We start from the raw sequence: 22304 nt of genomic DNA on the forward strand, positions 1-22304 counted from the left end.
ACTCCCGCCCCGTAACTTACATTGGCTGGCCATGGCGTCCCTTGGTGGAGTAATTAATGATGTGTGACAAGCATTTTAATCAATGCACACCAAGGAGATTGAAATATGATCGTGGCATCTCGTTTCCCCAGACATATTTTACCTCCTCCCGACCTTCTTGCACCGAAGTAGAGAATTAGAGCCAACAGCATAAATCACGGGAGAGAAGGAGGTTAAGTTTCCTCCGCCACCTCCCTCAAAAACAGGGAAATAAAAATGTCCTCCAACTTTATAACCCTTTGCATCCAAGATGGTATACTTTCCCATTAGTTGGCTATGTGGTTCACCCTGTTGCCAGAAGGAATAGGTTAGTGAGGTCGGGATAATGTTGGACATGCCTGCTCATATCAAAGCAACACTGAAAGTCTTTTCTACCAAATTCTACTAACAGTTAAGTGTAGAGTCTTCATAATGTATGCATGCAACATTATGCCATGTTGCATGACTGGGTGTACATTTAGTCCAGTAGTCCTCCATTGGATATTTCTCCATGTGGTATGTGATACAGTATTGTAGATGCATGCCATTTGAAGATTGTTAGTGAAATTCATATTGGGTTTCAGATGCTAACAGTATTTACATGTACATTACAGAAAGAATAATTGAAAATACCCAAAATATTTGATGAATATGTAATGCAATTTTATACTGTATTTAAGATATATTAAGATTTTTTTTTTTTTTTTTTTTTTTTTTTTGCGTACCAATATTTTTGCGAAGCATCATTATTGTTATTTGTTCCTCTTATAAAACTCTTAATTATTTGTTTGACAAGTGATGTTGTAAATCTTCAAAATGTTGCTGCTTAGGGCTGCTTGTAGAATTATAGTAGCTTGTCTATTTCTGTATTTTTTGATAGAATATTCAGTACAGATTTATAAATATCCACCATACAGACTGATTTTAGAATGGTATCTATAGTTTGGCACATAAGACTTTGCCGAAGACCTATGGGCAAATATGATTATTGACACATTGTCAGGAAGGACCACAAGAGGGCGCCATTTCAGATCAAACCGGCATAGATGAGTTTGACATGATCAGCTGTAATACAGTTTAACCCTCACAGTGCTTGTAGTAACTGCTGTGCCTACAATTCAGCGACATTTTATTTTCGACTAGAGATAGTTGGTCTTTTCATTATAGTGACTGCAGAGAGGGAGTCTCTGAATAATTTTCATTTCAACATTTGGTGATTCTATTGATAACTGACATTAGATCTTTATTCCATTAATTGAATGGTTACTACAATGTCCATGATATTTTGAAAATAATTAATGGTACTCAAGAGGTTCTTCTAAATGTTGTGATACACAGAATGATTTACGGGGTATCGCATAGCCCTGGCATAGCACTTTGGTTTACTTTCTGGGTAATTCCGTGAAGTTGGGGCACAAAGTGTTACATTTTGTTATGCTATATATTGTTTATAGGCTTTACATTTGTATTGAGACCACCACATTTTCCTGGAAATTTTGTGCCATTCAGACTCAATTTTGATGAAGTTATTAAAACAATATATAACGGTGTCCTGTAGCATCGTGACGTGTCCATGTTATTGTAGCATCGTGATAGTTAAAATCTGGTCCTAAAAGACAAATTAATGCAATTAGCTTGACCAAAATTTGATATAATATGCATGATTACTAGATTAGTCAGATAGCTAGATATCTTAACTCTCCTTTCCACAGTTTTACTTTTACAAGAAAATTACACAATGTGTCACAATGCTACGCGGTGTCCACCAAATGTAACAAAAAAGGACACCGCATAGCATCGTGATACATTTTGTAATTTTCTTTTAAAATTAAAACTGTGTACAGGAAATTTGAGATATTAGCTATCTCATTCATATCTTGTAAATGGATATTGCATCAAATTTTGGTCAAGCTGATTGCCATAATTTGTCTCTCAGGACCAAGTTCTAAAATTCTTTAAATATCACGATGCTACATGGACACGTCACGATGCTACAGGACACTGTTACATATTGTTTAATAACTTCATCAAAATTGAGTCTGAATGGCACAAAATTTCCAGGAAAATGTGTGGCCTCAATGCAAATATAAAGCCTACAAACAATAAATGTATAGCATAATTAATATTGAGTTATGCTGAAATGTATTTTTTTAAATATCACGATGCTACATGGACACTGCCCCAACTTCATGGAATTACCCTTCTGGATATGACTGCTAGGCAAAATGTCATTTCTGTAGCAATTTCATTGCAAACATAAAATTGTTTATTCAAACATTTTGTTCCAAATATTTGCCCATTGACTAGAATCGTTGTAAACTGCAGACTTTATGAATAGCCACGGGAAGATCTAAGGAGCAACACTTTTGCTATTATTTCACAACAGAATGAAAAGAAGGAGACAGTGTGTGTGTGTGGGTGGTGGGGGTGGGTGGGGAGGGTGGCCAATGGTTGTGGTTAGAATGGGCTATGGTCATTGTAAGGGAAGGGGTAGGAGGAGATAGTAGGTATAGGGATATGACCAGTTAAAGGAGGGGGGGGGGCGGCAAGGTATTGAGAGGAAAGGTGCGCAAACAGTGCTTGCATGAAGCCAGGTTAACGACCTCACCAGTTTGCAACAAAGCATCTCACTGCCCCCGCAATTCAATCGTCCGCCCCTCTCCAGCCGTACGGCCGCGTGAACTGACGTCCGCGTGCGTGCGAGGGGTCTGCGATTATTCAGGTGCTCGTTTATAGCGGGGCATATGGCGGGCATAAGCAGTATACACTCCCCATGTATCGCCTTACACGGCACTCCCCCATTCACACAGGCAAAAACACCTTGGGGCCAAAAGGGCTGTCCTGCTTGACTCAACAGGGGGCGAAGTACCAAGAGAGAAAGTCCATTAGCCAATTTTCATCCACCTTGCACCTTAAAGGGAGGGAGTAGTCATATCTGGCGACTTTGACATTTCAGCAATCTCGAAACTGACTATTTCTCGGCTCTAAGACACTGTTTGAAATTGCTGCGGCTTAAAAAAAAAGAATCAAAATGCTGCCAGTGAGAGCTGTAAAAATGATATTAAATATCTTTACATTCTTCCAGATAGGATGTGTGTGTGCTTTGTTATTACACAAGCAAACAACTAAAGGTACTTGCAGTTTCATTGTGTTTAAACCTATGGGAAAATCAAAGCTAGAGAACTTTTATAATACTGTAGTTGTTCTTTGAGCTTATTCAACTTAAAAAGATCAATGTCCCTGTGATGTACGTTTCACCTGAGGCAGAAAATAATATATGATTTGCGTTCCTATCCCGCAACCAGTTGGTATTCACCAGTTCCAACCGTCTCAAAAAGGTCAATACCCTTCATTTCCGTTGCATGAACGTCCAACGTCAATTTCCAGGAGCGTAAAGCGGTACGTTGTTTGTGCATAATAGATTCGCTTGCAAATGTCGCGAGCAGTCTGAGTTCAATAATAATGAGTTCCAGAAACCAGCCAATTTACGTAGCAGTTTTAGTGATGTGAAATGCAGAAATGCTTGTGAGGGAAAAATATTGTGTTTGCAGAGAGCAGTACACTGTACATTTGAATTTGATGGGGCGGTGTTTGTGTTCTGATTGTTGAAAATGCACTCAAGTGGACTTATAGCTTTCTGTCTTTAATAGATTGTTGGCTTTAGGATCAAAGTGGAAGGCTAATGAAGTCTACACAAATTAAAATGAAAGAAAAGAGAAGTAGAAAAAAACTAGAAATATAGAAAGTCCTAAGATAGAGCTCTACAAATTTTGTATGGTGTCAGTGGTTCATCAGTGTTTCTGATCACTTTCTGAGCCTGAATATCATATCAGTAAAATTCCGCAAATGTTCTGAAATTTAGATACATTTGATGTAGAGCATTTTCGGTTGATATTGGAAATGTCAGTGAAATCGGATGTAAAAAGTGTCGATCTGTACTGATCAGTAGATCATGTCATTGTTGGAGTAGGTCACATGAGGCACATTTTCATTGCGAAAAATCTTAAAATTTAAAGAATAGTGATGTTTGAGCATTCCATTTAATATCACTGCAACGGAATATTGTAAAGATATTGTGAGTTTTACCACTGTGATGCCGGCATGCAATAAACTCGGCAGTAGCAGTGCGTGGTCACCTGCATGTTTGTTTTCTTGCTCGGTCATGGGAAAGAGATTTAAATAAGATGGAAGTTACAAGACAAATATCACATTTTGTTGTTGTTGTTGTGAGCATTTCATTGCATATACATTAAAATCGGAAATTTTCTTGTGTATTTTAGTTCTGTAAATTTCATGAGACCCAAGATTCGCGAAATTAAAATCAAAAAGTGCTTTATTACACTGTAATGCATTGGATGCCAGTGGCTATTCAATGAAAATTTCATGCCGCGAAGAAGACCGTCATCTCCAATTTGTAAAAATTTCATGGTGCGTAGATTTCTTGCTGCGATTATTTTGTGCTTTACAGTATGAAGGCCATGGGATACCTCTTTCAAAGTTCAAAAACTTGCAATAGTTTGTGTTTTATTTTATTTCATTTTTTCTGGGCAATGTTTTCAGTGAGAAGAGGACACCATAAACTGTCTTGCAACTTCCATTGTAATGTTACAATTTTTTGTACACTAAATATCATGTCACAGCTAGTCACTAGCAGTCTGAAAAAGCCCTGCTCAAAAAAAAAGAAAAAAAAATGGCCAGATATGGAGTGTGTAACCTTCAGCAGTTTGCAAAGAAACAAAGAGTAGCAAAAGATCCTTCCCCCCCCCCCCCGGAAAAAGAAAAAAAAAAAAAAGAGAAAAGAAAAAAGATGTAGCTTTCCAATGTGAGGCACGTTTTGGGCCTCATTTTACCAGAGAGTGATATTTACTCTTCTGAGCGAGGCAGACCTAGGGCTTATTGGTGCTGATTTCTGTATCAATATGGCAAATTAAGTGAGTATAAAGTATGTCATCTCACAGAAAGAAAGGAAGAGAGAGAGGGAGATAGAGAAATATATTGATATATAGAAAGGGATGGAGAGAGAGAGAAATATATGTGTAGATAAAGAAATAGATATATAAATAGAAACAGGGGGAGAGACATACATAAAGTGGAGCAGATTAAGAGAGAGAGAGAGAGAGAAATACATAGAAGAGAGAGTGGGGAGAGAAATGAGAAAGGGAGAAAGTAAGAGAGAGAAATATATAGTAGATAGATAGATGGAGAGGGAGAGAGAGAGAGAAATATATAGTAGATAGATAGATGGAGAGGGAGAGAGAGAGAGAAATATATAGTAGATAGATAGATGGAGAAAGAGCGAGAGAAATATATGATAGAAGTGGAGAGCTGATATCAAGTGAAGTACATGTAAATGTCAAGGAATGCAAGTTAATAACAGAGGAAGGCGACAATGGTTGCTGAAATCTAAGAAATAAAGTGCAAAGATGGGTTATGGCAGAATAGGGAAAGAAGAGACTGTATACTTGTATATAGAAGGAAAAGGCAAATAAAAGGTGAGATTAAGAAAAAACATGGGAGAGAGAGAGGGAGAGAGGGAGAGAGAGAGAGAGAAACATATAAGGGAGATGATATAAGGTGAATGATCAACAAAGTAAGATGGAGTGTGGGAGAGAGGGCGTGGCAAGAACGTGGGCTGTTTTCACACGTACCGAGAATACGTAATTTGAATCGCGATTCTTATGATGTATCAGTGGAATCATGATTCAAATGGCGCATTTTGGCTGCATGCACGCAAACCGGAATTGGGGAAGGTGATTTGAATCGTGATTCCAATTGTGATTGAAATGATGGTTTGGAGATGTCTACCAATCATGATTTGCCAGAATTATGGAATAAAACAGCCTCAGGTGAGTGGATTAACCTCCAAATTGTGTGTGTGTGTGTTTTTTTTTTTACTTTTGATGGTGGAACTTACTGTGACATTTCGACCACTTCCGCACAAAAAAACACGCTCCTCAAATTCTCACTCTGCAGTCGCTACTTATACTGCTTGAATGATTGATGGGAACTCAGAAAGAAGCCACGCCTCCTTTCCTCACTCTAAAATTAAAAACTGCACAGTATGCGAAGCCTTCCTCAGTCTCACATATGGATGATAATTCTAATCGTAATTGTAATCGTCAATGTAATTTAGCATCGATATTGCAACTCTCTCGAACGGTGTGTGAAAACAGTCTTAGGTGGAGATGACAAGGGGGGAAAAAAGACAATATCGAGGACAGGAAGCACAAATGTACCTGTGAAATATGATCCAGCCAATCGGAGAGAGCCAGAAATAATCTTTATCAGTGGAAGGGATGTGAGTGAAATGCATCCAGAAAGCAAACTCAAGATTACATAAAGCTCTGGATTCATGGAGAGGGTGACATATCGATGAGAAGATTCAATCTAGTCTGTTTGAAATTCAATTATGGCTATGGAAGTCGTAGAGATTTTGTTGCACATTTTCATGCGTGTGTTATATTGTGTTCATTACACGTGAACGTGACTCCGACGTTTGAGAGAGAAACATGAAGACATATTGATATTTAAAATCTACCTTTGATTCCTGTTTCTTTTTGTGGAGTTTATGTGAAGTAAAACCCCAAACTACCAATAGCAATTCTTGGTAATAAAACTAGATATCTGAGTGATAAAGTTTTTCAACAAAAGTGGAAATCTATTAAAATGAATTGAGATGTTTATAAGGAAGACCTTTAGGGATAAAAAATTCGGGTGCTGTTTCTTAACAAGGAGTGTAGAATAAAATCAAACAAATAGATTTGTTCAAGTATGATCAAAGTGAACTACAGATTGCGGACTGAGGCAACTGCCTCGTAACACAAGAACCATGCATGCTTTTCCAATGCTAATATGGATACACTTGTACGTTGGGGAAAAAAAGGTTGATGTTGGAGACCCCACCATGCATACATGATGCTATGCCCAGTGGTAGGAATAACAAAGCACATCATGCATAATTCAGAACCTGTTCATAAATGAACAATGGGGGCAGCTGTATAGGCAGGGAAGGGCGAAGCAGGAGAGCAAGCTGAAGTGAGGGGGGGGGGGGGGGATGTCCAGCTTTGAAAGTGGCATGGGGTAATGCTGTTCTTTTTTGTTTTTTTTTTCTCATGGTGGATAAATCTATTCTTTTGTTGTATGTATTCTGCTTTGAGGCACCATCAAGCTCATTTTACTGGGTTGCATTTTGTGTGTGTGTGTGTGTGTGTGTGTGTGTGTGCATAAAGAGGAATGCTTTCCCTGAACAGTTGATATTTCCAAATGAATTTGTTTCTTTCAAGGAAAAATGGACCAAACTGCATTTTTTTTTGTTATGATTATATTGATGTTTATCTCTGATGGTAGCTTGCCATTTTTGCGCTTTTACCAAAAAGAGAGAAAAAAAAAAATGCTTACAAACAATTATCTAAAGTAAAACAGAGAGAAGGAGAGACAGAGAAATAGAGAGAGAGACAAAAGAGAATGGAGCAAAATGTAGGTTGCAGTACGTGCACCTGACTGTACTTTTTACTCTACCATTATGGTACTCTGCAAACTAGCAATGCATGTTTAAACTTGAGCATCGGATGATTATTTGCATTCATGCACTGTTCTTGGATTAATCTGAAGTCTTTGAGAAGAAGGGAGAGAGGGAGTGATAGAGAAAGGTATGGTGCGAGCTGCGAGAGGGGCGCAAAAAAAAAAAAAATACTGTAGAGTCTGTAGATGGTTCATAATGTTGCACATCATATCAAATTTTGTGTCTTGTAGAATTTCCAGTGCATAGTATACCAGGTGCTAGAGCAAAAGGACAGATTTAACCGGAGGATGCTATTTTCTCTGACAAAGACCGACATACGCTTGTAGTCCCATGTGGGTATGATGCGCACATTGTCAAGAGTGCTACTCTTTGGGGGAAAGCTTTCATATCATTGTAGTACTTGAATGTAGTCTTCTTGCAAGCTTCTTCAACCCTTTGGGTGCCAGGGGCTGTGGACAGTGTGCATGATGCTCATATGAGTTTTCTGTGCCAAGCAGCATTCAAAGCACACAGTGTTAAAATTTGTTGTCCATAAAATTTCTCTAACTGTCTGTGAAGTTTCTTCTAATCGTCCATAATGTTTTCTTTCTAGATATCTTTATTTCCTGTGGCTATTCCTCGTGGTAGTTTGTCTTCATTGTAGAAGGTGCTGGGGCAGGGTTCCAAAGCATTCGCTTGACATGAAATATGAGCTTGGTGCCCAAACTATCCCAGTGGTTATGTGCACAAGAATAAACGATTATGGAACCAATGAACTCTGTAAAAATTGAAAAAAAAAAGGGAAAGAAAAAAAAAATGCTGGCGATCAGGTTCTCTTTGCAATGCTGAGATCAGTGTCTGCTTACATGGGAGCAGAGCTGAGAAAAGCCTGTGTTGGCTTGCCCCGCGGCCTGTTATCCCCTCCGTCTGAGCACGGTGGGAAAGTCTTTGTGTCAGTGTCAGGCCCGCTTACACATAATAGCTTGTCTGGGACTGAACAATGCGGAAGTAGTGTTTCAGGCTGTCCAGGCTCAATGCAGCACTCCTCTACTCGGAGACCCTTTTCTCAGAACGAAAGCACACCTGGGAAAATAGCGGAAAGAAAACTTTCTCCTTTAGAATGAAGCAGCACCAGTGCGCTTGAGGCAGTGAGGGCAGACAGTTACATCAAATTCAACCAATGGGACTGAAGCATTCATGTTTTCCTACCTCCCTACTCCTCATGTTGTGAACCAAATATCCCAGCAGGTGGTCTTGAAGAGGGACCACTATTTTTCTGTCTCCAGGAAGCAAACTCTCAGGAACTTTAAAAAACTTCTCTCCTTAAACAGAGGTAACAGTTGGAGAACCAGTCAACTTTTGAATGCTTTTTCATGGCCTTAAATTCTATTTGTGGACCTTTTCTCTCATAATGACAAGATAATTCTCGTGAGGATGAAGAGAAATTAAAGAAAGGACCTGCTATGATATGATTTCACAGGAGGAAGGAAGAACATTCCTTTGGAAATTGTTGCTGGGCTACCCCAAAACCTTGATCCCTGTGAGGTGTCCACTTTACAGTGTCACCCTGCAGCCTTGAGGGCATTAGCCTCCATTCTGAAACACTCCTCCTTGTTCTCCAAAACTTGAACATTCTTTGCTTCATAGGTGTGATCTCTTTTCTACCTCCATGCTGCTACTCAGCTCCTCAGAGGAAGGGCAGGATGATGCAAACAGACTTTCCTGGTTGGATGACCAGTACTTCATAGGCCTTCTTCAGTCAGCACACCAGCATCCTGGGCAGAAATAAAATTGTGTCTTTAACCCATTCCCTACCGAGTCTCTGAAATCTTCACGGACTTTTTTCACAGGATTCGTCCATTCCTATTGGCAGTGGGCTTAATTGGTGTCACTCACTTGCACAATGTAATGACTGGTCTTGATGCATTACTGACAGCTTGTGGTCTGACATCATCACTTGTGAGGTATCTCAGACCTGACCTGTCAACTGGCGGACAACTCCCACTGGTTACATTCAGAAATCCTGGAAAATTCTCCGCAAGTTCTTGCATGGATGCTGGCACACACTGGGAGCGCAGTTAATCCTTTTGAGTTCACCGTTCCTGAATGCTATTGACATGGTACACAAGCTGGTCACCTATGACATTGAGAGAGTTAAACTGGATGTGTACAAAGAGAACTCATTGACCGCCTCATTAGCGTGAGGATTTCTTTGCCATTCTTGGATTGAGCAAATCGTTGATTGCTCAGGATTTCACCATATTTGACTCTACATGTTTAATAATGCTGTGCACCACAAGCTCCAAGCCTAAAGATCTGAATTGCCAATGCACGTGATCCATACACATGATCCATATACATGTTGTTAAAAGAACTCTTCTGTGTCGTTGATTTGTATGGTTTATCATGTTCCATTGTTCTAATGTTGGTTCAGAGTGAATGCTACAAACTTAGCCTGCCTCTGATCAACAAAACATGGCAGCTAGGCTGGTGAAGAGTTAAGTGTCACGTAGCTGGAAGTCCTAAATAATGTGTCTACCCACTTTGCGGCAGCGTCATTAAATTCGGGAACGAAGGTGCTGAGAATGTCATGCAACCCTTCCGTCATCTCTCTTCCATCGCCTCCGTGGAGCGCAGCTATTCTTGCCGAGATTTATGGGGCAAATTCAACATCCATTTTGAGAGGGAAATCACCTGTATTGGGGGAAGCAAAGGGACTTGATTGACTGCAGGGAGGGAGGGAAAAAACAGGTTTTAGGAGCGGTCTTTGTGATTGATAGTAGCAGTCCTGTCACACATATCCACTCAAAGCAGCTGATTTTCAAGATTGTATCCATCTCTCCCCGTCCTCCCCATTCTGGAAGCGAAGCGGAGATCTATGGACCAGGGTACCAGGAGGGAGAGCAGAGGAGGCAAAGTGGATTAGCGATTGGGATCTTTGACAAATTGGAGTGCCCACAGAAGAAGAGTGGTTGGCCCACACTGATGACTCAAACCCCCCTACTCCACTTCAGATGCGCCTTGTGGGGGGCAGCTTGAGAGACAAGACAATTTGCAAGTGGAATTTTGTTGGGTTCACTCAAAGGAGGAGGATGATGAGTGTGGGAATCAGCGTATCGTGTTACCAAGACGATTCCGACATATCTGGGGATGAGCGGGGACAGGCAACCTCCGTGTAAATCATGGTAATTGCCCATTAATAGTTGTTGAGGCTCATTGTGCGATTAGTCGTTGAGAAGGTGCGACCCGTGTCTTTACTTCGGCGTTATTTGTATTTTTTTTCCCTTCCCTTTGGGAGGAATTTGTGTCACCTGCTTGTTGCTTTCTAGCGCTCTGCTTACCTGCTACTCGGTGTCAGTGTCACGACTTTTGCTACCTAGACTTTGCCAATTTGCATCTCGAAGCCTTGGGACACCAGATTCTGACCCTGTTGCCGTGATCTATGTCTAGGCGGAGAGAAAGTGTTTTGTTTGGTGCAATGGAGGAATTGTGTTACTCGCATTCGATCTGAAGATTTTTCCGGTGATGCGCCGGATACCTTGGATCTTTGAATACCTTTGTGAAGGTGAGTGGAGATCGCTACTGATATGATATCCGTGCTGGAAGCATTTTGGGCAGGGTGAATGGGATTCATCGCACAAGATGCTGAATCGACTTGACCCAATTAAAGAGACGGTGACCGGACACGTAATAAGTTTTGAGTGTGTGATTGACATCGGCATACAAGAGGCTTGTTGGACCTGTGCATGATTTTTGTTTTGTTTTTCGTCTTGGACCTTTAAAATGAATAGCAGGATATGAGCAGGCACTTAAAGGTTGCGGTCAGGTGGGACCTCTTCAGACTTTCAGCTTTTCGTCCCGTATTATGTATTCCGACAGCAGAATGTCTTTGACAAGCGCAAGCAAGAAGTAATGTCAATGATTACAGTTCTATTCAGAAGATGATAGAGATGTTTATCATTTCTCTTGACCTGTTAGGGGAATGGATACATGACACCAAGACTGTTGATCTTGAAGGCACTTGTTTATTAAACTTCTGAAGGAGAAATAAACGTAATGTATTCCTTTGGTCCATTGACATTGATTTTGTGTGCATATTCTCAGACGAATTTACCTGGAGTGGAACGCTGCCTTTCAAAATTCAGTGGACAGTTCATTACTCTGAGTGTACATGGATCTTGATTTCCTTCAGTGCATACATGATTGTAGGCTTGAACCTGTGACCTTTCAACTTTGGTCCTCTACATCAAACCACTGCACTACAGGGAAATATTCTTATTCTCTATGCAATTGATTTCTGTATCTTAAAGCGAGTAAATGGCTGTTTATTTTTTTTCTACATAGTTTTTCTACTCAAGTCTATAGTTGTGATGTCCTTGCATCATGCTCCATCACAGTGTATAGGCCAGAAGTAGCAATTTGAGATGGTGTGAAACTGTACATTTGATGGCAGACGATGATTGTGAAACTCTACTCCTTTCTCAAGAATTTTGAGGATCTCAGTCAGTGTCGATAGTTCTGCCAGGCACTGGATATATCATTTTCTATTGGACATTTTAATACTCCGCCAGCAAGATGGAATTTTTGTGCTGCCTCAATGAATTGATATTGGTAAGTGTGATATAATGGCTATATTTTGCTATCAGTATTTTATTATATTGTTATTTTTTCTTTTAATCAAGGGTAGCCTCTTCAGTATTGAGACTGCTCTACCACAGGGTCCTGTCAGTGGTTGTACTGTAGCATTACCAGGTACCCATTCATTACAACTATCAAGTTGAGGGAGACATTTGGGTTGGAGGGGGGAAGTAAAACCCTCTGGTCCTAGGACATTTATTTGGGGATGGGGAGGGGTATTCAAACTCTCTAAAACTTCAAAGTCTAGTTGAAAGTCTATTCACTGTGATGCACTGTCCCTGCTACCAGGAATATCATGCGCAAGTTAAAGGGTGTGTACAGTTCTGGTCGAGGTGAGGATTTAGCTTTTAACTTTTTGCGAGATATTCAGAAACCACTCTATGAGATGTCAAAGAGCATGCAGTTCTAAGGGGTATCAAAAGTTTATTTGATGAAAATCGGTTTTGAAATGGCTGAGATATCCAAAAACAAGGTGTAAAGTTGTGGCATGTCGCCTTTTATTATTATCACTTTTTGGGATATCTGAGCCATTTGAAAACCAATTTTCATCAAATAAACGTTGAATCCTTCTTGAAATTACATGTTCTTTCATATTTCATAAGAGGCTTTTCATTATCTCACTTAGGAATGTTCAAAACATGAATCCCCACCTCAACCAGTACTGTACAGTCCCTTTAAGGTATTAATTAGTCCTCGAATTTCGAAAGTTGTGTTCTATATTGTATGTTCGATTTTGATGACATTTTTGTCATGCTATTTCATCCGATCTAACTCTAATTTAACATCTTCTTGAGTGGGATATGAAGGAATTGCATTAAACCAACTCCCTGCCCTCCATGTATGGTGTATGCCCCCATTTTTCTGCGGAAGAATGACCCTCTGTTCCCCAGCTCCACAGGAGGGCTAATTGCTGAGTGATTAAGCCTTCATTGCTTTACTGTCTTCAGGGAAAAGGAAGCAAATCGCTCCGAAAAGACCACTCCAATGTCATCCAATTTTGATCGCTACTGGTGGTAACCTACATTGTACAATGCACTACCAACCAGGTAGTCTTTTACATTCAGACCCCTGTCTTCTAAACCTAACAGGATGCTGTAAAATTGGATATTTTTGCGTAAGTAATTTTTCGCTTTTGGCCAGGCCAGGGTAAGCATGATTTCAGTTGTTGTGAATACTGTGGAATCAAGGCATTTATTAGTGGAACATATGAAAAAAAACAACAAAATTTTTCCCTTTTTTTTGCGCAGGTTTCTGGTCATGCAAATGCGCGAAAATTTCAACTTTCCCAGTAACGTTTGACCAATCAAATCCTGAGAGGAATTTGCAGTGAGAGAAACCATCATCCTGTCATTTCATAATAGCTCCTTTAAGTTTTAGCATGTACACAGGCCTGTATTTTGTATTGGACAGAAATTAGATGAAAATTCATTTCATTTCAGTCCGATTTCAATTTCATTGCACATAAAAAGAAACATTTAGAACAGTAAATCTGCAGACTAACATGGCCTTGCATACAAATAGCTTGATGCATTAAATGTACACAAAATAAGAAAGAATTGCACAATTATAAAAGTTAACTGATGTGAGAGAAATACATCAACTGTACCTGACAACTACATGTACAGTAGGCCCGTTCACAAACAACGAAAATCGAAATTTCAATCGCGATCCAAATTTCAATTTTTTTTTTCGACCGTTCATACACAGGGAAAAATCGCACTTCGCAGCAAGGAAAGAACGATCAGTGGCCAAACTGCGCATGCGCGAATCTTGCATGACCGAAGACTGACCCCGCCGCAGTCCCAATAGAGTTTCGCACGCGCTACGAACGATGGGATTAAAAATACCGATTTCCGAATCTCGATCGCGCTCACACACACGACGCTTGGCAAAATAATCGCGATTATTCTGAAAAATCGCACTAATAGTGCGAGTTGGATCGCGATAAGGATCGCGGTAATTAGTGAAATTTTTCTGTCCACACTGGAAAAAATTTCGAAATTTTGATCGCGATAAGAAAATCGATTTTTAAATCGCACTTTTTCCCTTGTGTGTGAACGGGCCTATTGTGTATGGATAGCCCTTGTGCCTCATAGGAATAGTGATTTTCCAAATATCTTGATAACAGCGGGTCTGTGAACCTAAGATTAGCAGTCAGAAGGTCCAGGAAGTCTTGATGGCACTACTAGCACATCAGCCAGAAAACGTGCAGCGTTTATTATGGACGCTTAAGAGCTGCATTCAAGAATTCATGAGCTTCGCATGTGCATCCATCATCCAAAAATCCCAGGACACTGAAGTGGATGATGTTGTCCATTGGACGGCAGCTCGTGTATCTTCTTCTTTTTTTTCCTTTCTTAACCCGTTCAGGACGGTTTGATTTTGTACAACCACATTTCCCATAGAAGCTTGCCTGAGTATACTCGCAACGGGTTTACACAAGACATCAAAACATTAGGGTAGCTAGATCTGCAGCAAAAATTGCAGCATGTTAACTCTGCATATATGTATCCTGTAATTATTACGCATTATCTATGAGTACAAATTGTAATATCTGCGGGTTGCAATGTCCATGCTTTGAGATAGAAGACATACAATATTTTCTGATGAATGATTCTTTTTGGCAAATTTATTGCATAGGAGTTAGAACATTTTTCAAGTAAATTATTAGTTTCTAAACGTTGAAAAGTTTTTATTCATATTATAACTAGATTCCTATTCATCCATTGCACATACCTTGTTGCCATGTCAACAAAATATTTTGGAGTGCTGTTCGCTGGAAGTGTGTTGAAGATTCTACTTGCATCTTTTGTTATTTATGATAATCATATAGGCCTAAATGTATTTGGAAGAAGGCTGTATTAAAAGATGTTCAAGTGTGCTCTGAATGATGTGATGAGAATGGAAACAGTGGTATTGATATAATGGGATGATACGAGGAAGATGTTTCAGATGGTGGTGGTGGTGGTGGTGGTGATGCTCAATGACAATAAGGATGATCATGATGCTTGTACTCGTCATTATAAAATAAGGACAGTGACAGTGAGGATAATGATGATGATGATGGTACTGATGATGATGAAAATGAGTACAGTAGCAGTAAGGGTTGTGATGATGATGCTCGCACTGATGATGATGGAAATGAGGACACTAGCCGTAAGGATGGTGATGATGATGGTGGTACTGATGACGATGGAAATGAGGACAGTGGCAGTAAGGATAGGGATGATGATGATGAGGGGGAGGAGGAGGAGGAGGAATAGGAGGGATGGCAATGATTGTGATGAGGACACTGATGATCATTCTGATGAAGGGAGGAAGAGGAGGAGGAGGAGGAAGAGGGGGAAGAGGAAGAGGGGATGGAGAAGGAGGAGGAGGGGGAAGATGGCAGTGATTGCGATCGCGATCGCACAAACCCGGAAGTGGAAACGGCTCTGGGGATATCGGATGTACGAGGGAGAGATCTAGCATTCAGACTGCGATGTATTGTGCACAGTTTTGCCATAGGTTTCTTGTGTGGAGAACTTACACGAATCTGTATATGTGGGACTGTAATAGAGATCGCCGTGTGCGATGAAAAGATCGTACATATGGGTCAATTTGCATCTATCTTATCTAAGTCAAAATAGTAAAATATGAAGTGAAAACATTCAGGATAGGGATTTCAACATCTTTAAATTCTGTGAAGGGGTATAATTCCAGTAATATCGGCCTCATAAATGATTTGTAGAATAGATGAACACAGCACATTCGGTTCAGCAGTTGTAACTGTTTACTGAGCTGAGCACGAGTTTTACACGTAAAATGCAGGTAGCAAAAAAAAAAAAAAAAAAAAAAAAAAAAAAAAATCCGCCCGACCGACCCTATTTGAAAATCTCATGTTACGCCAATGCAACAATTTTTTTTTTTGGCCTAATAATGATTAGGACATACACTGTAGTAACCATGGTGAATATGCCAATAGTGACGCTGATCATAAAATGACAACAGTGAAAATGATGCTGATGAGGAACATTTAAAAGGTAGACGGCGGAAAAAATATTTAACTCTGTACAATCTGAATTCTATGCAGCACCTTATTTTCATATTAAGTCTATTCCCATGTTTTCATAATATTGCCCACAATTTGAGAGAATTTGTTGAAGCCTTGTTTACACGTCAGCAATATTGATAGTGTCTTACAAGACACAGTGCTTAAATCTGAATTATGCTGGGGTGTGAAAACCAGCAGGTGCATCATGATCTGAAATGAAATTGACCTTGCAAAACCAAACATCTGACAAAGTGTTTCAGTTACTTTGCCAAGATGTAACCATAGCTTTGCAACTGAAACTTGTAGTCCCGAGGCCACCAGAAGGTGCTTGAAGTATTTGTAAGCTACAGTGATACAATTATGTGTAGTTTTTGATGCAAAAGTGGAAATTTTTGCACATTTTGCATGACCAGAAACTGGTGTGAAAATAAAAGCTCATGAATATTTTTGCTTGTTGCATGTACTACTGTGTTAAGTCTTGAGTCCGCAGAATTAAAAACTCGCGTAATTCATCTTTTGCGGCTGAGCGTGAAAAATGACTTGCGCCAAAATTTCCACTGTTACAGTAGGCCTACTCTTTATCATACAAGTTAAAGGGACTGTACAGTACTGGTTGAGGCGGGGATTCATGTTTTGAACATTCCTAAGTGAGATAATGAAAAGCCTCTTACCAAATATGAAAGAGCATGTAATTTCAAGAAGGATTCAACGTTTATTTGATGAAAATTGGTTTTCAAATGGCTGAGATATCCAAAAAGTGCTAATAATAAAAGGCGACATGCCACAACTTTATTAGGATCTCTTTGTTTCACTTTGTTTTGGGATATCTCAGCCATTTCCAAACCGATTTTCATAGAATAAACTTTTGATACCCCTTAGAACTGCATGCTCTTTGACATCTCATAGAGTGGTTTCTGAATATCTCGCAAAACATTAAAAGCTAAATCCTCACCTCGACCAGAACTGTACACACCCTTTAAAGTGTAATACCTTCTTCTCTGTCACTCGTATACCAAATGCTTTGTTTTGGAACAGAGTTTATGGCCTTGCAATGAGGGCTGTCATCATTGTATAAAGTCCTCACTGTGATTTTCCCAGTCATTAGCACAAACATTCTGAAACTAACTACGGATGATTAGGAATTAGAATGCAAATGAATCAGCTGCCATTTTATGGTGATGGCTTCCCTGTTAGACTGTTGTACTGTGCCACCTCAGTGGCATTTTCTTTGAAGATTTATGGTCCGTTCCTTTTGGTTTTGAGCTCTGCCAGTATAATGCTCCAGTAATCCAGGAAAGTCTGGACCTGTTATACACACACTGTAAGAAAATTACATCTAGAGTTGTATGAGCTGTAACAGTAAATATTAAGAAACTGAAAATTTTCGAACGGATAGATACTGTTCCAATTATTCTCAGACTTTTCACAAAGTGTTTCGCTATCAAATCTTTTTTTTTTTTTTTCGTTTGCTAAATCCATGTAAATTGTAATCTTATGTGAGGTGAACTGCCCCTTTGATGCAGATGGGAAGAAACTGTCCCTTTAAATCAGGTGAGACTGCTCTTATTTCCGGCGATAGATTTCATTTTCTTTTTACTTTTGATGTTGTGACATTAAACAGCAGGGCCTTGCAAAGTAAATTTCATGAACTGAGTGCTGCCGTGGTGCAGGGCAGTCGATCGATACTACTTTGTGTAGCTAGCCTTTGTCTCAGGCCCTCTCCCTGTATTAATTTAGGAAGCCAGGTAAGCAGAGGGTTGTGACTCCCGCTGGGGTCAGTGGGAGTCAGGCCACCCGCTAGAATCAGGCCCTATCAAGATGAATTGACCTTTGGAGACCCATCTGAATTTGTCACAATATAACTTGGTGCCATTGAATTGCTGAATTTTGTGACCGGCGTTTGGTAGATCTCAGACAACAGACCGGTTCTCTAATGTATTCCGATTTTATGCATGCTTTGTCCACAAAAGTTGCCCTTTAAAACAACCACACAGCTTGCCAGAGGCTTGCTCTACCTAGCAACAACCAAGTGAATTCCTGCCTATGAAACTTAAAGGAAGGGAGCAGGCTATGTGAACAAAATCCTTTGTTACTAGGCTTCTTAGGAAAAGAAATATCCATAAATTGTATTAATGCATAACAGAAATGGTCAACCAGTATTTCATGTACACTTTAGCAGAGCTCTATTTAAAGAAGCTTTAGTAAATGTATGCAAGTACTGTTCAGTACATTTTGTGCTGATCAGCTGTTCTGGCAATTCTCTTGGTTGAAGTGACTAACTGAATATCATTCTGTAGGAGTTATCAGGTAATGCATGGGTGAGGCTTTCTACCACCTCATGGATAATAGTGACATTCACTAATCTCAAAAGGCTCTCATGTAAAGTCAGCTTTGGCTACCTTCCCTCGCGATTGTCAATCCTACATAACAACAGCACATTACAAGTGCCTTGAATGAGGCTACTTCATTCCATACTCCTCCGTGCATGAAACTAAGTGACGGCTGATACAACACACAATTCACCACCCCCTCTCCCTCTCCTATAATGTGTGTGCACTATTAAACTCATACCAATATACCTCACAGTTCAATAGAAGCAAGGTCCTCAAATGCCAAATACCCATCAGAGCTGGCAGGGTGTGAACATTTGATACACATACTGATATGCACAGTTTCATATTTTCTCATGATTTTAAAGGGTGTGTACAGTTCTGGTCAAGGTGAGGATTTAACTTTTAATGTTTTGCGAGATATTCAGAAACCACTCTATGAGATGTCAAAGAGTATGCAATTTTAAGGGGTATCAAAAGTTTATTTGATGAAAATCAGTTTTGAAATTACTGAGATATCCAAAAACAAGGTGAAACAAAGAGATCCTAATAAAAGGCGTGGCCTGTCGCCTTTTTGTTATTATCACTTTTTTGTTGTTGATATGTCAACCATTTGAAAAACAATTTTCATCAAATAAATGTTGAATCCTTCTTAAAATTACATGCTCTTTCATATTTCACAAGAGGTTTTCTCACCATCTCGCTTAGGAATGTTTAAAACATGAATCCCCACCTCAACCAATACTGTGCAGTCCCTTTAAAGGTGCTGTATACAAGGAGCATACAATCTGTATTTTTTTTTTCAATAAATGAAAAACAATGAAACTGTAATCACCGAGACTGTATGGACTAGACCTCAACTCAAGCATAGTATAGCATGACTGCTTAATAAGATGGATTAGAATGGACAGGTACTCAATATACTTAAATGAATAATTTTGATAAATTAATGAATCGATAGCCATCAGTTCATAAATATGCACAGTTACAAATTGTATAATGCAGCTTAAGTGTATGTTGGATTGTGCCTGTCTAACGTCTAGGCGTATACAAGAGACTTCTATACATGATTAAAGCAAAGTGTTATGGCTGGGTTCTGCGTACAATTTCACAGGGAGTTTTGAACAAGGCACATCTTCACATGAGATAAAAAGCAAGCAAAATGTCATGACTGAGTTCTGTATACAATTTGTGCAGGGAAACACTGCTTCACTCAAGTTGGCATCAGAAAGCCAACATGTCTAGGGTTTGAATCAAGGGATCGTCTTCTTGGAGTCTGAACCAAAACACTCTACCACCTGTGCCATTAAGTGCATCCCTGTTGCCGTGGCAACGATGTGTGAATTGAGAGCCTCGTCACTTTGCATCACTTTTTTATGCCTCCGCCACGAAGTGGTGCCGGAGGCATTATGTTTTCGGGTTGTCCGTCCGTCCGTACGTACGTCCGTACGTACGTCCGTACGTCCGTCCGCTTTCGTTTACGCGATAACTTGAGTAATATTTACTGGAATTTTACCAAACTTGGTCCAAGTATGAAGTATGATGGGGCAACGATTTGATAAGATTTTGGGTGAAATCGGCTAAAGGTCAAAGGTCAAAGGTCAAGGTCAAATCATGAAATTGTATCCGTTTACGCGATAACTCAAGACTGTATGGAGTAAATTTCACCAAACTTTGTTGGAGGATGATGTATGATGGGACAATTACTTGATTAGTTTTTCAGTGAAATCGGACAGAGGTCAAAGGTCAAAGATCAAGGTCAAATCCTAAAATTTATCTGTTTATGTGATAACTCAAAACTGGATGAAGCAGCTTTCACCAAACTTGGTCCAAGGATGATGTATGATGGGACAATTAGTTGAGTAGATTCTAGTGACATTGACGAGAGGTCAAAGGTCAAAAGGTCAAGGTCAAATGCTAAAAATGTTGCTATTTCCCCCATATCTATGCAATGCCCGCAGTTATTTTCTTGAAACTTAGTGTAGACATGTACTACTGCGTAAGGATTCTCCAGAGAGAGTTTCATGTCATAAGGTCAAAGGTCAAAAGGTCAAAGGTTAGGTGAAAATGTTGCAATATCACTTTTCTCGCAAATGGTTCAATGTATCTTCATGGAGCATGGTACATATGCATGTACTGACTGGCAGGGATTATCTAGGGAATTTAGGGGTCATGGGTCAATAGTCAGGGGTTCAAAGGTCAAGGTCAACTCCTCAAACTGTTACTACTGTATTTCCCTCATACATGTATACTAGTATATGCAATGATTGCATTATTAGTTTTAAAAGTGTTTAATATATGTACATGTATTACTTGATGGAGATTCTCTTGGAAATTTCCAGCCAGAAGGTCAAAGGTCAAAGGTTAAGGGTCAAAGGTCAGGTTTAAATGAAAAAAAAAATATATTTTGTACTGTAATTACACTTTCTTCATACCTTGAAAATTATACTCAATGCATAAACTTATAATAAGGTCGGTCAGAAGTCAAGTAAAAATTTTCAATTCCCCAATTATGTGTACCTGCACTCTTTAATAGACAATTATAGCAAACCCAGTTCGTGGAAAGTGAAAATTCAAAATATTTCTGACAAACCTGTTATTTCGATATTTTGCCAGTTATGTGAAACTGTCATCACACATTGTCAAGACATTGTACTATACACCTATTGGGAGAATCATGCATTATGGCGGAGGCATCAGTCGCCGTAGCGACATTTCTAGTCTCCATCTCCCTTCTCTTTTTCTTCGCCCACAGACGCTGAAGCTGAACACGGAGGCGAGACAGGACGAGGTGGAGCCCCACAAACACAAACAGCAGCACTCGGTGAGTACATCGCTACATCACTGTTGTCAGTGTGATCTCCTGCCCCTTTCGTACCAAAATTTTAACCCGTTGAGGACGGGCTGATTTTGCAACAACACACATTTCCCATAGACACCTGCCGGAGTATACTCAGGACTCGTCCTCAACGGGTTAATGATCCGGTAGTGTGGGGATACCATAGAGTTGGAAGGCTAGTCCTACACGGATCTATTTCAGAATCCCCGTAACATATTTGTGTATCCAGCTGTATCACTGATCTCTATGATATATTACATGGAGTACAGTCAAAGAATCTCAACGGGAGTCTAATGTTACCCAACACTGCACACTTGCACTGGTCCTACAGTCCCTTACCAGGAAAAATTACTATTGGACCAGTAACTTTTTGAGGAATGGATCAGTAAAAATTGGAAGAACTGGTTACCTACTGGCCCGACAGAAAGGTCAGACTACTGTAGACAAAATGGGTTTATAGTGTGCAGCCCTGTGTTACTGATGAGCAGGGAATAATTTTCCGACTCAAATTTGATTAGCAATTTCAGCTGATGAACAATATTTCGAATGGTATCCTGTACACTTGTATGGAAGAAAACTGCAACACAAAAGTTAGCTTGTGTAGCAATAGTGTAAAAATGCATAGCAAATTGTGATGCGATACCAGGAAAATTATTCCCTGATGAGCATACCCCTAGGGGCACATACTCCCCCAGTGAATTTCTTCAGCTACCATACAGAACAACAGGGAGTGAATCTTGATATTGTACAAATCTTGACATATCATCAGAACAGGAGAAGATGAATCACCATTATCAGAAAAAAAAACAACAACAGAGAAATAAAGCCATACTGTCAGAATGACTATCTGTTGACTCAAAATGTGTTCAAACTCACATTTTGATATCAAACAGGACAACTTGCAAGTCATTATACAGATTCATCATCTACATTGTTCCTGTCAGA

The 22304-nt window shown here is 39.7% G+C and overlaps 1 protein-coding gene across 1 annotated transcript in view; it reads left to right on the forward strand.

Moving 5' to 3' along the window:
* The window catches only part of LOC140226530 (uncharacterized), a 123451-nt gene that overhangs the window by 61813 nt on the left and 39334 nt on the right, over nucleotides 1–22304 (forward strand). The window contains exon 4 of the mRNA XM_072306980.1: nucleotides 21276–21344. Within this exon, the coding sequence (XP_072163081.1) occupies nucleotides 21276–21344 (69 nt within the window). The remainder of the gene's footprint in view (nucleotides 1–21275; nucleotides 21345–22304) is intronic.

This window comes from Diadema setosum, chromosome 3 (genome assembly GCF_964275005.1).
Source record: "Diadema setosum chromosome 3, eeDiaSeto1, whole genome shotgun sequence".
In the NCBI taxonomy this organism is placed as follows: Eukaryota; Metazoa; Echinodermata; class Echinoidea; order Diadematoida; family Diadematidae; genus Diadema; species Diadema setosum.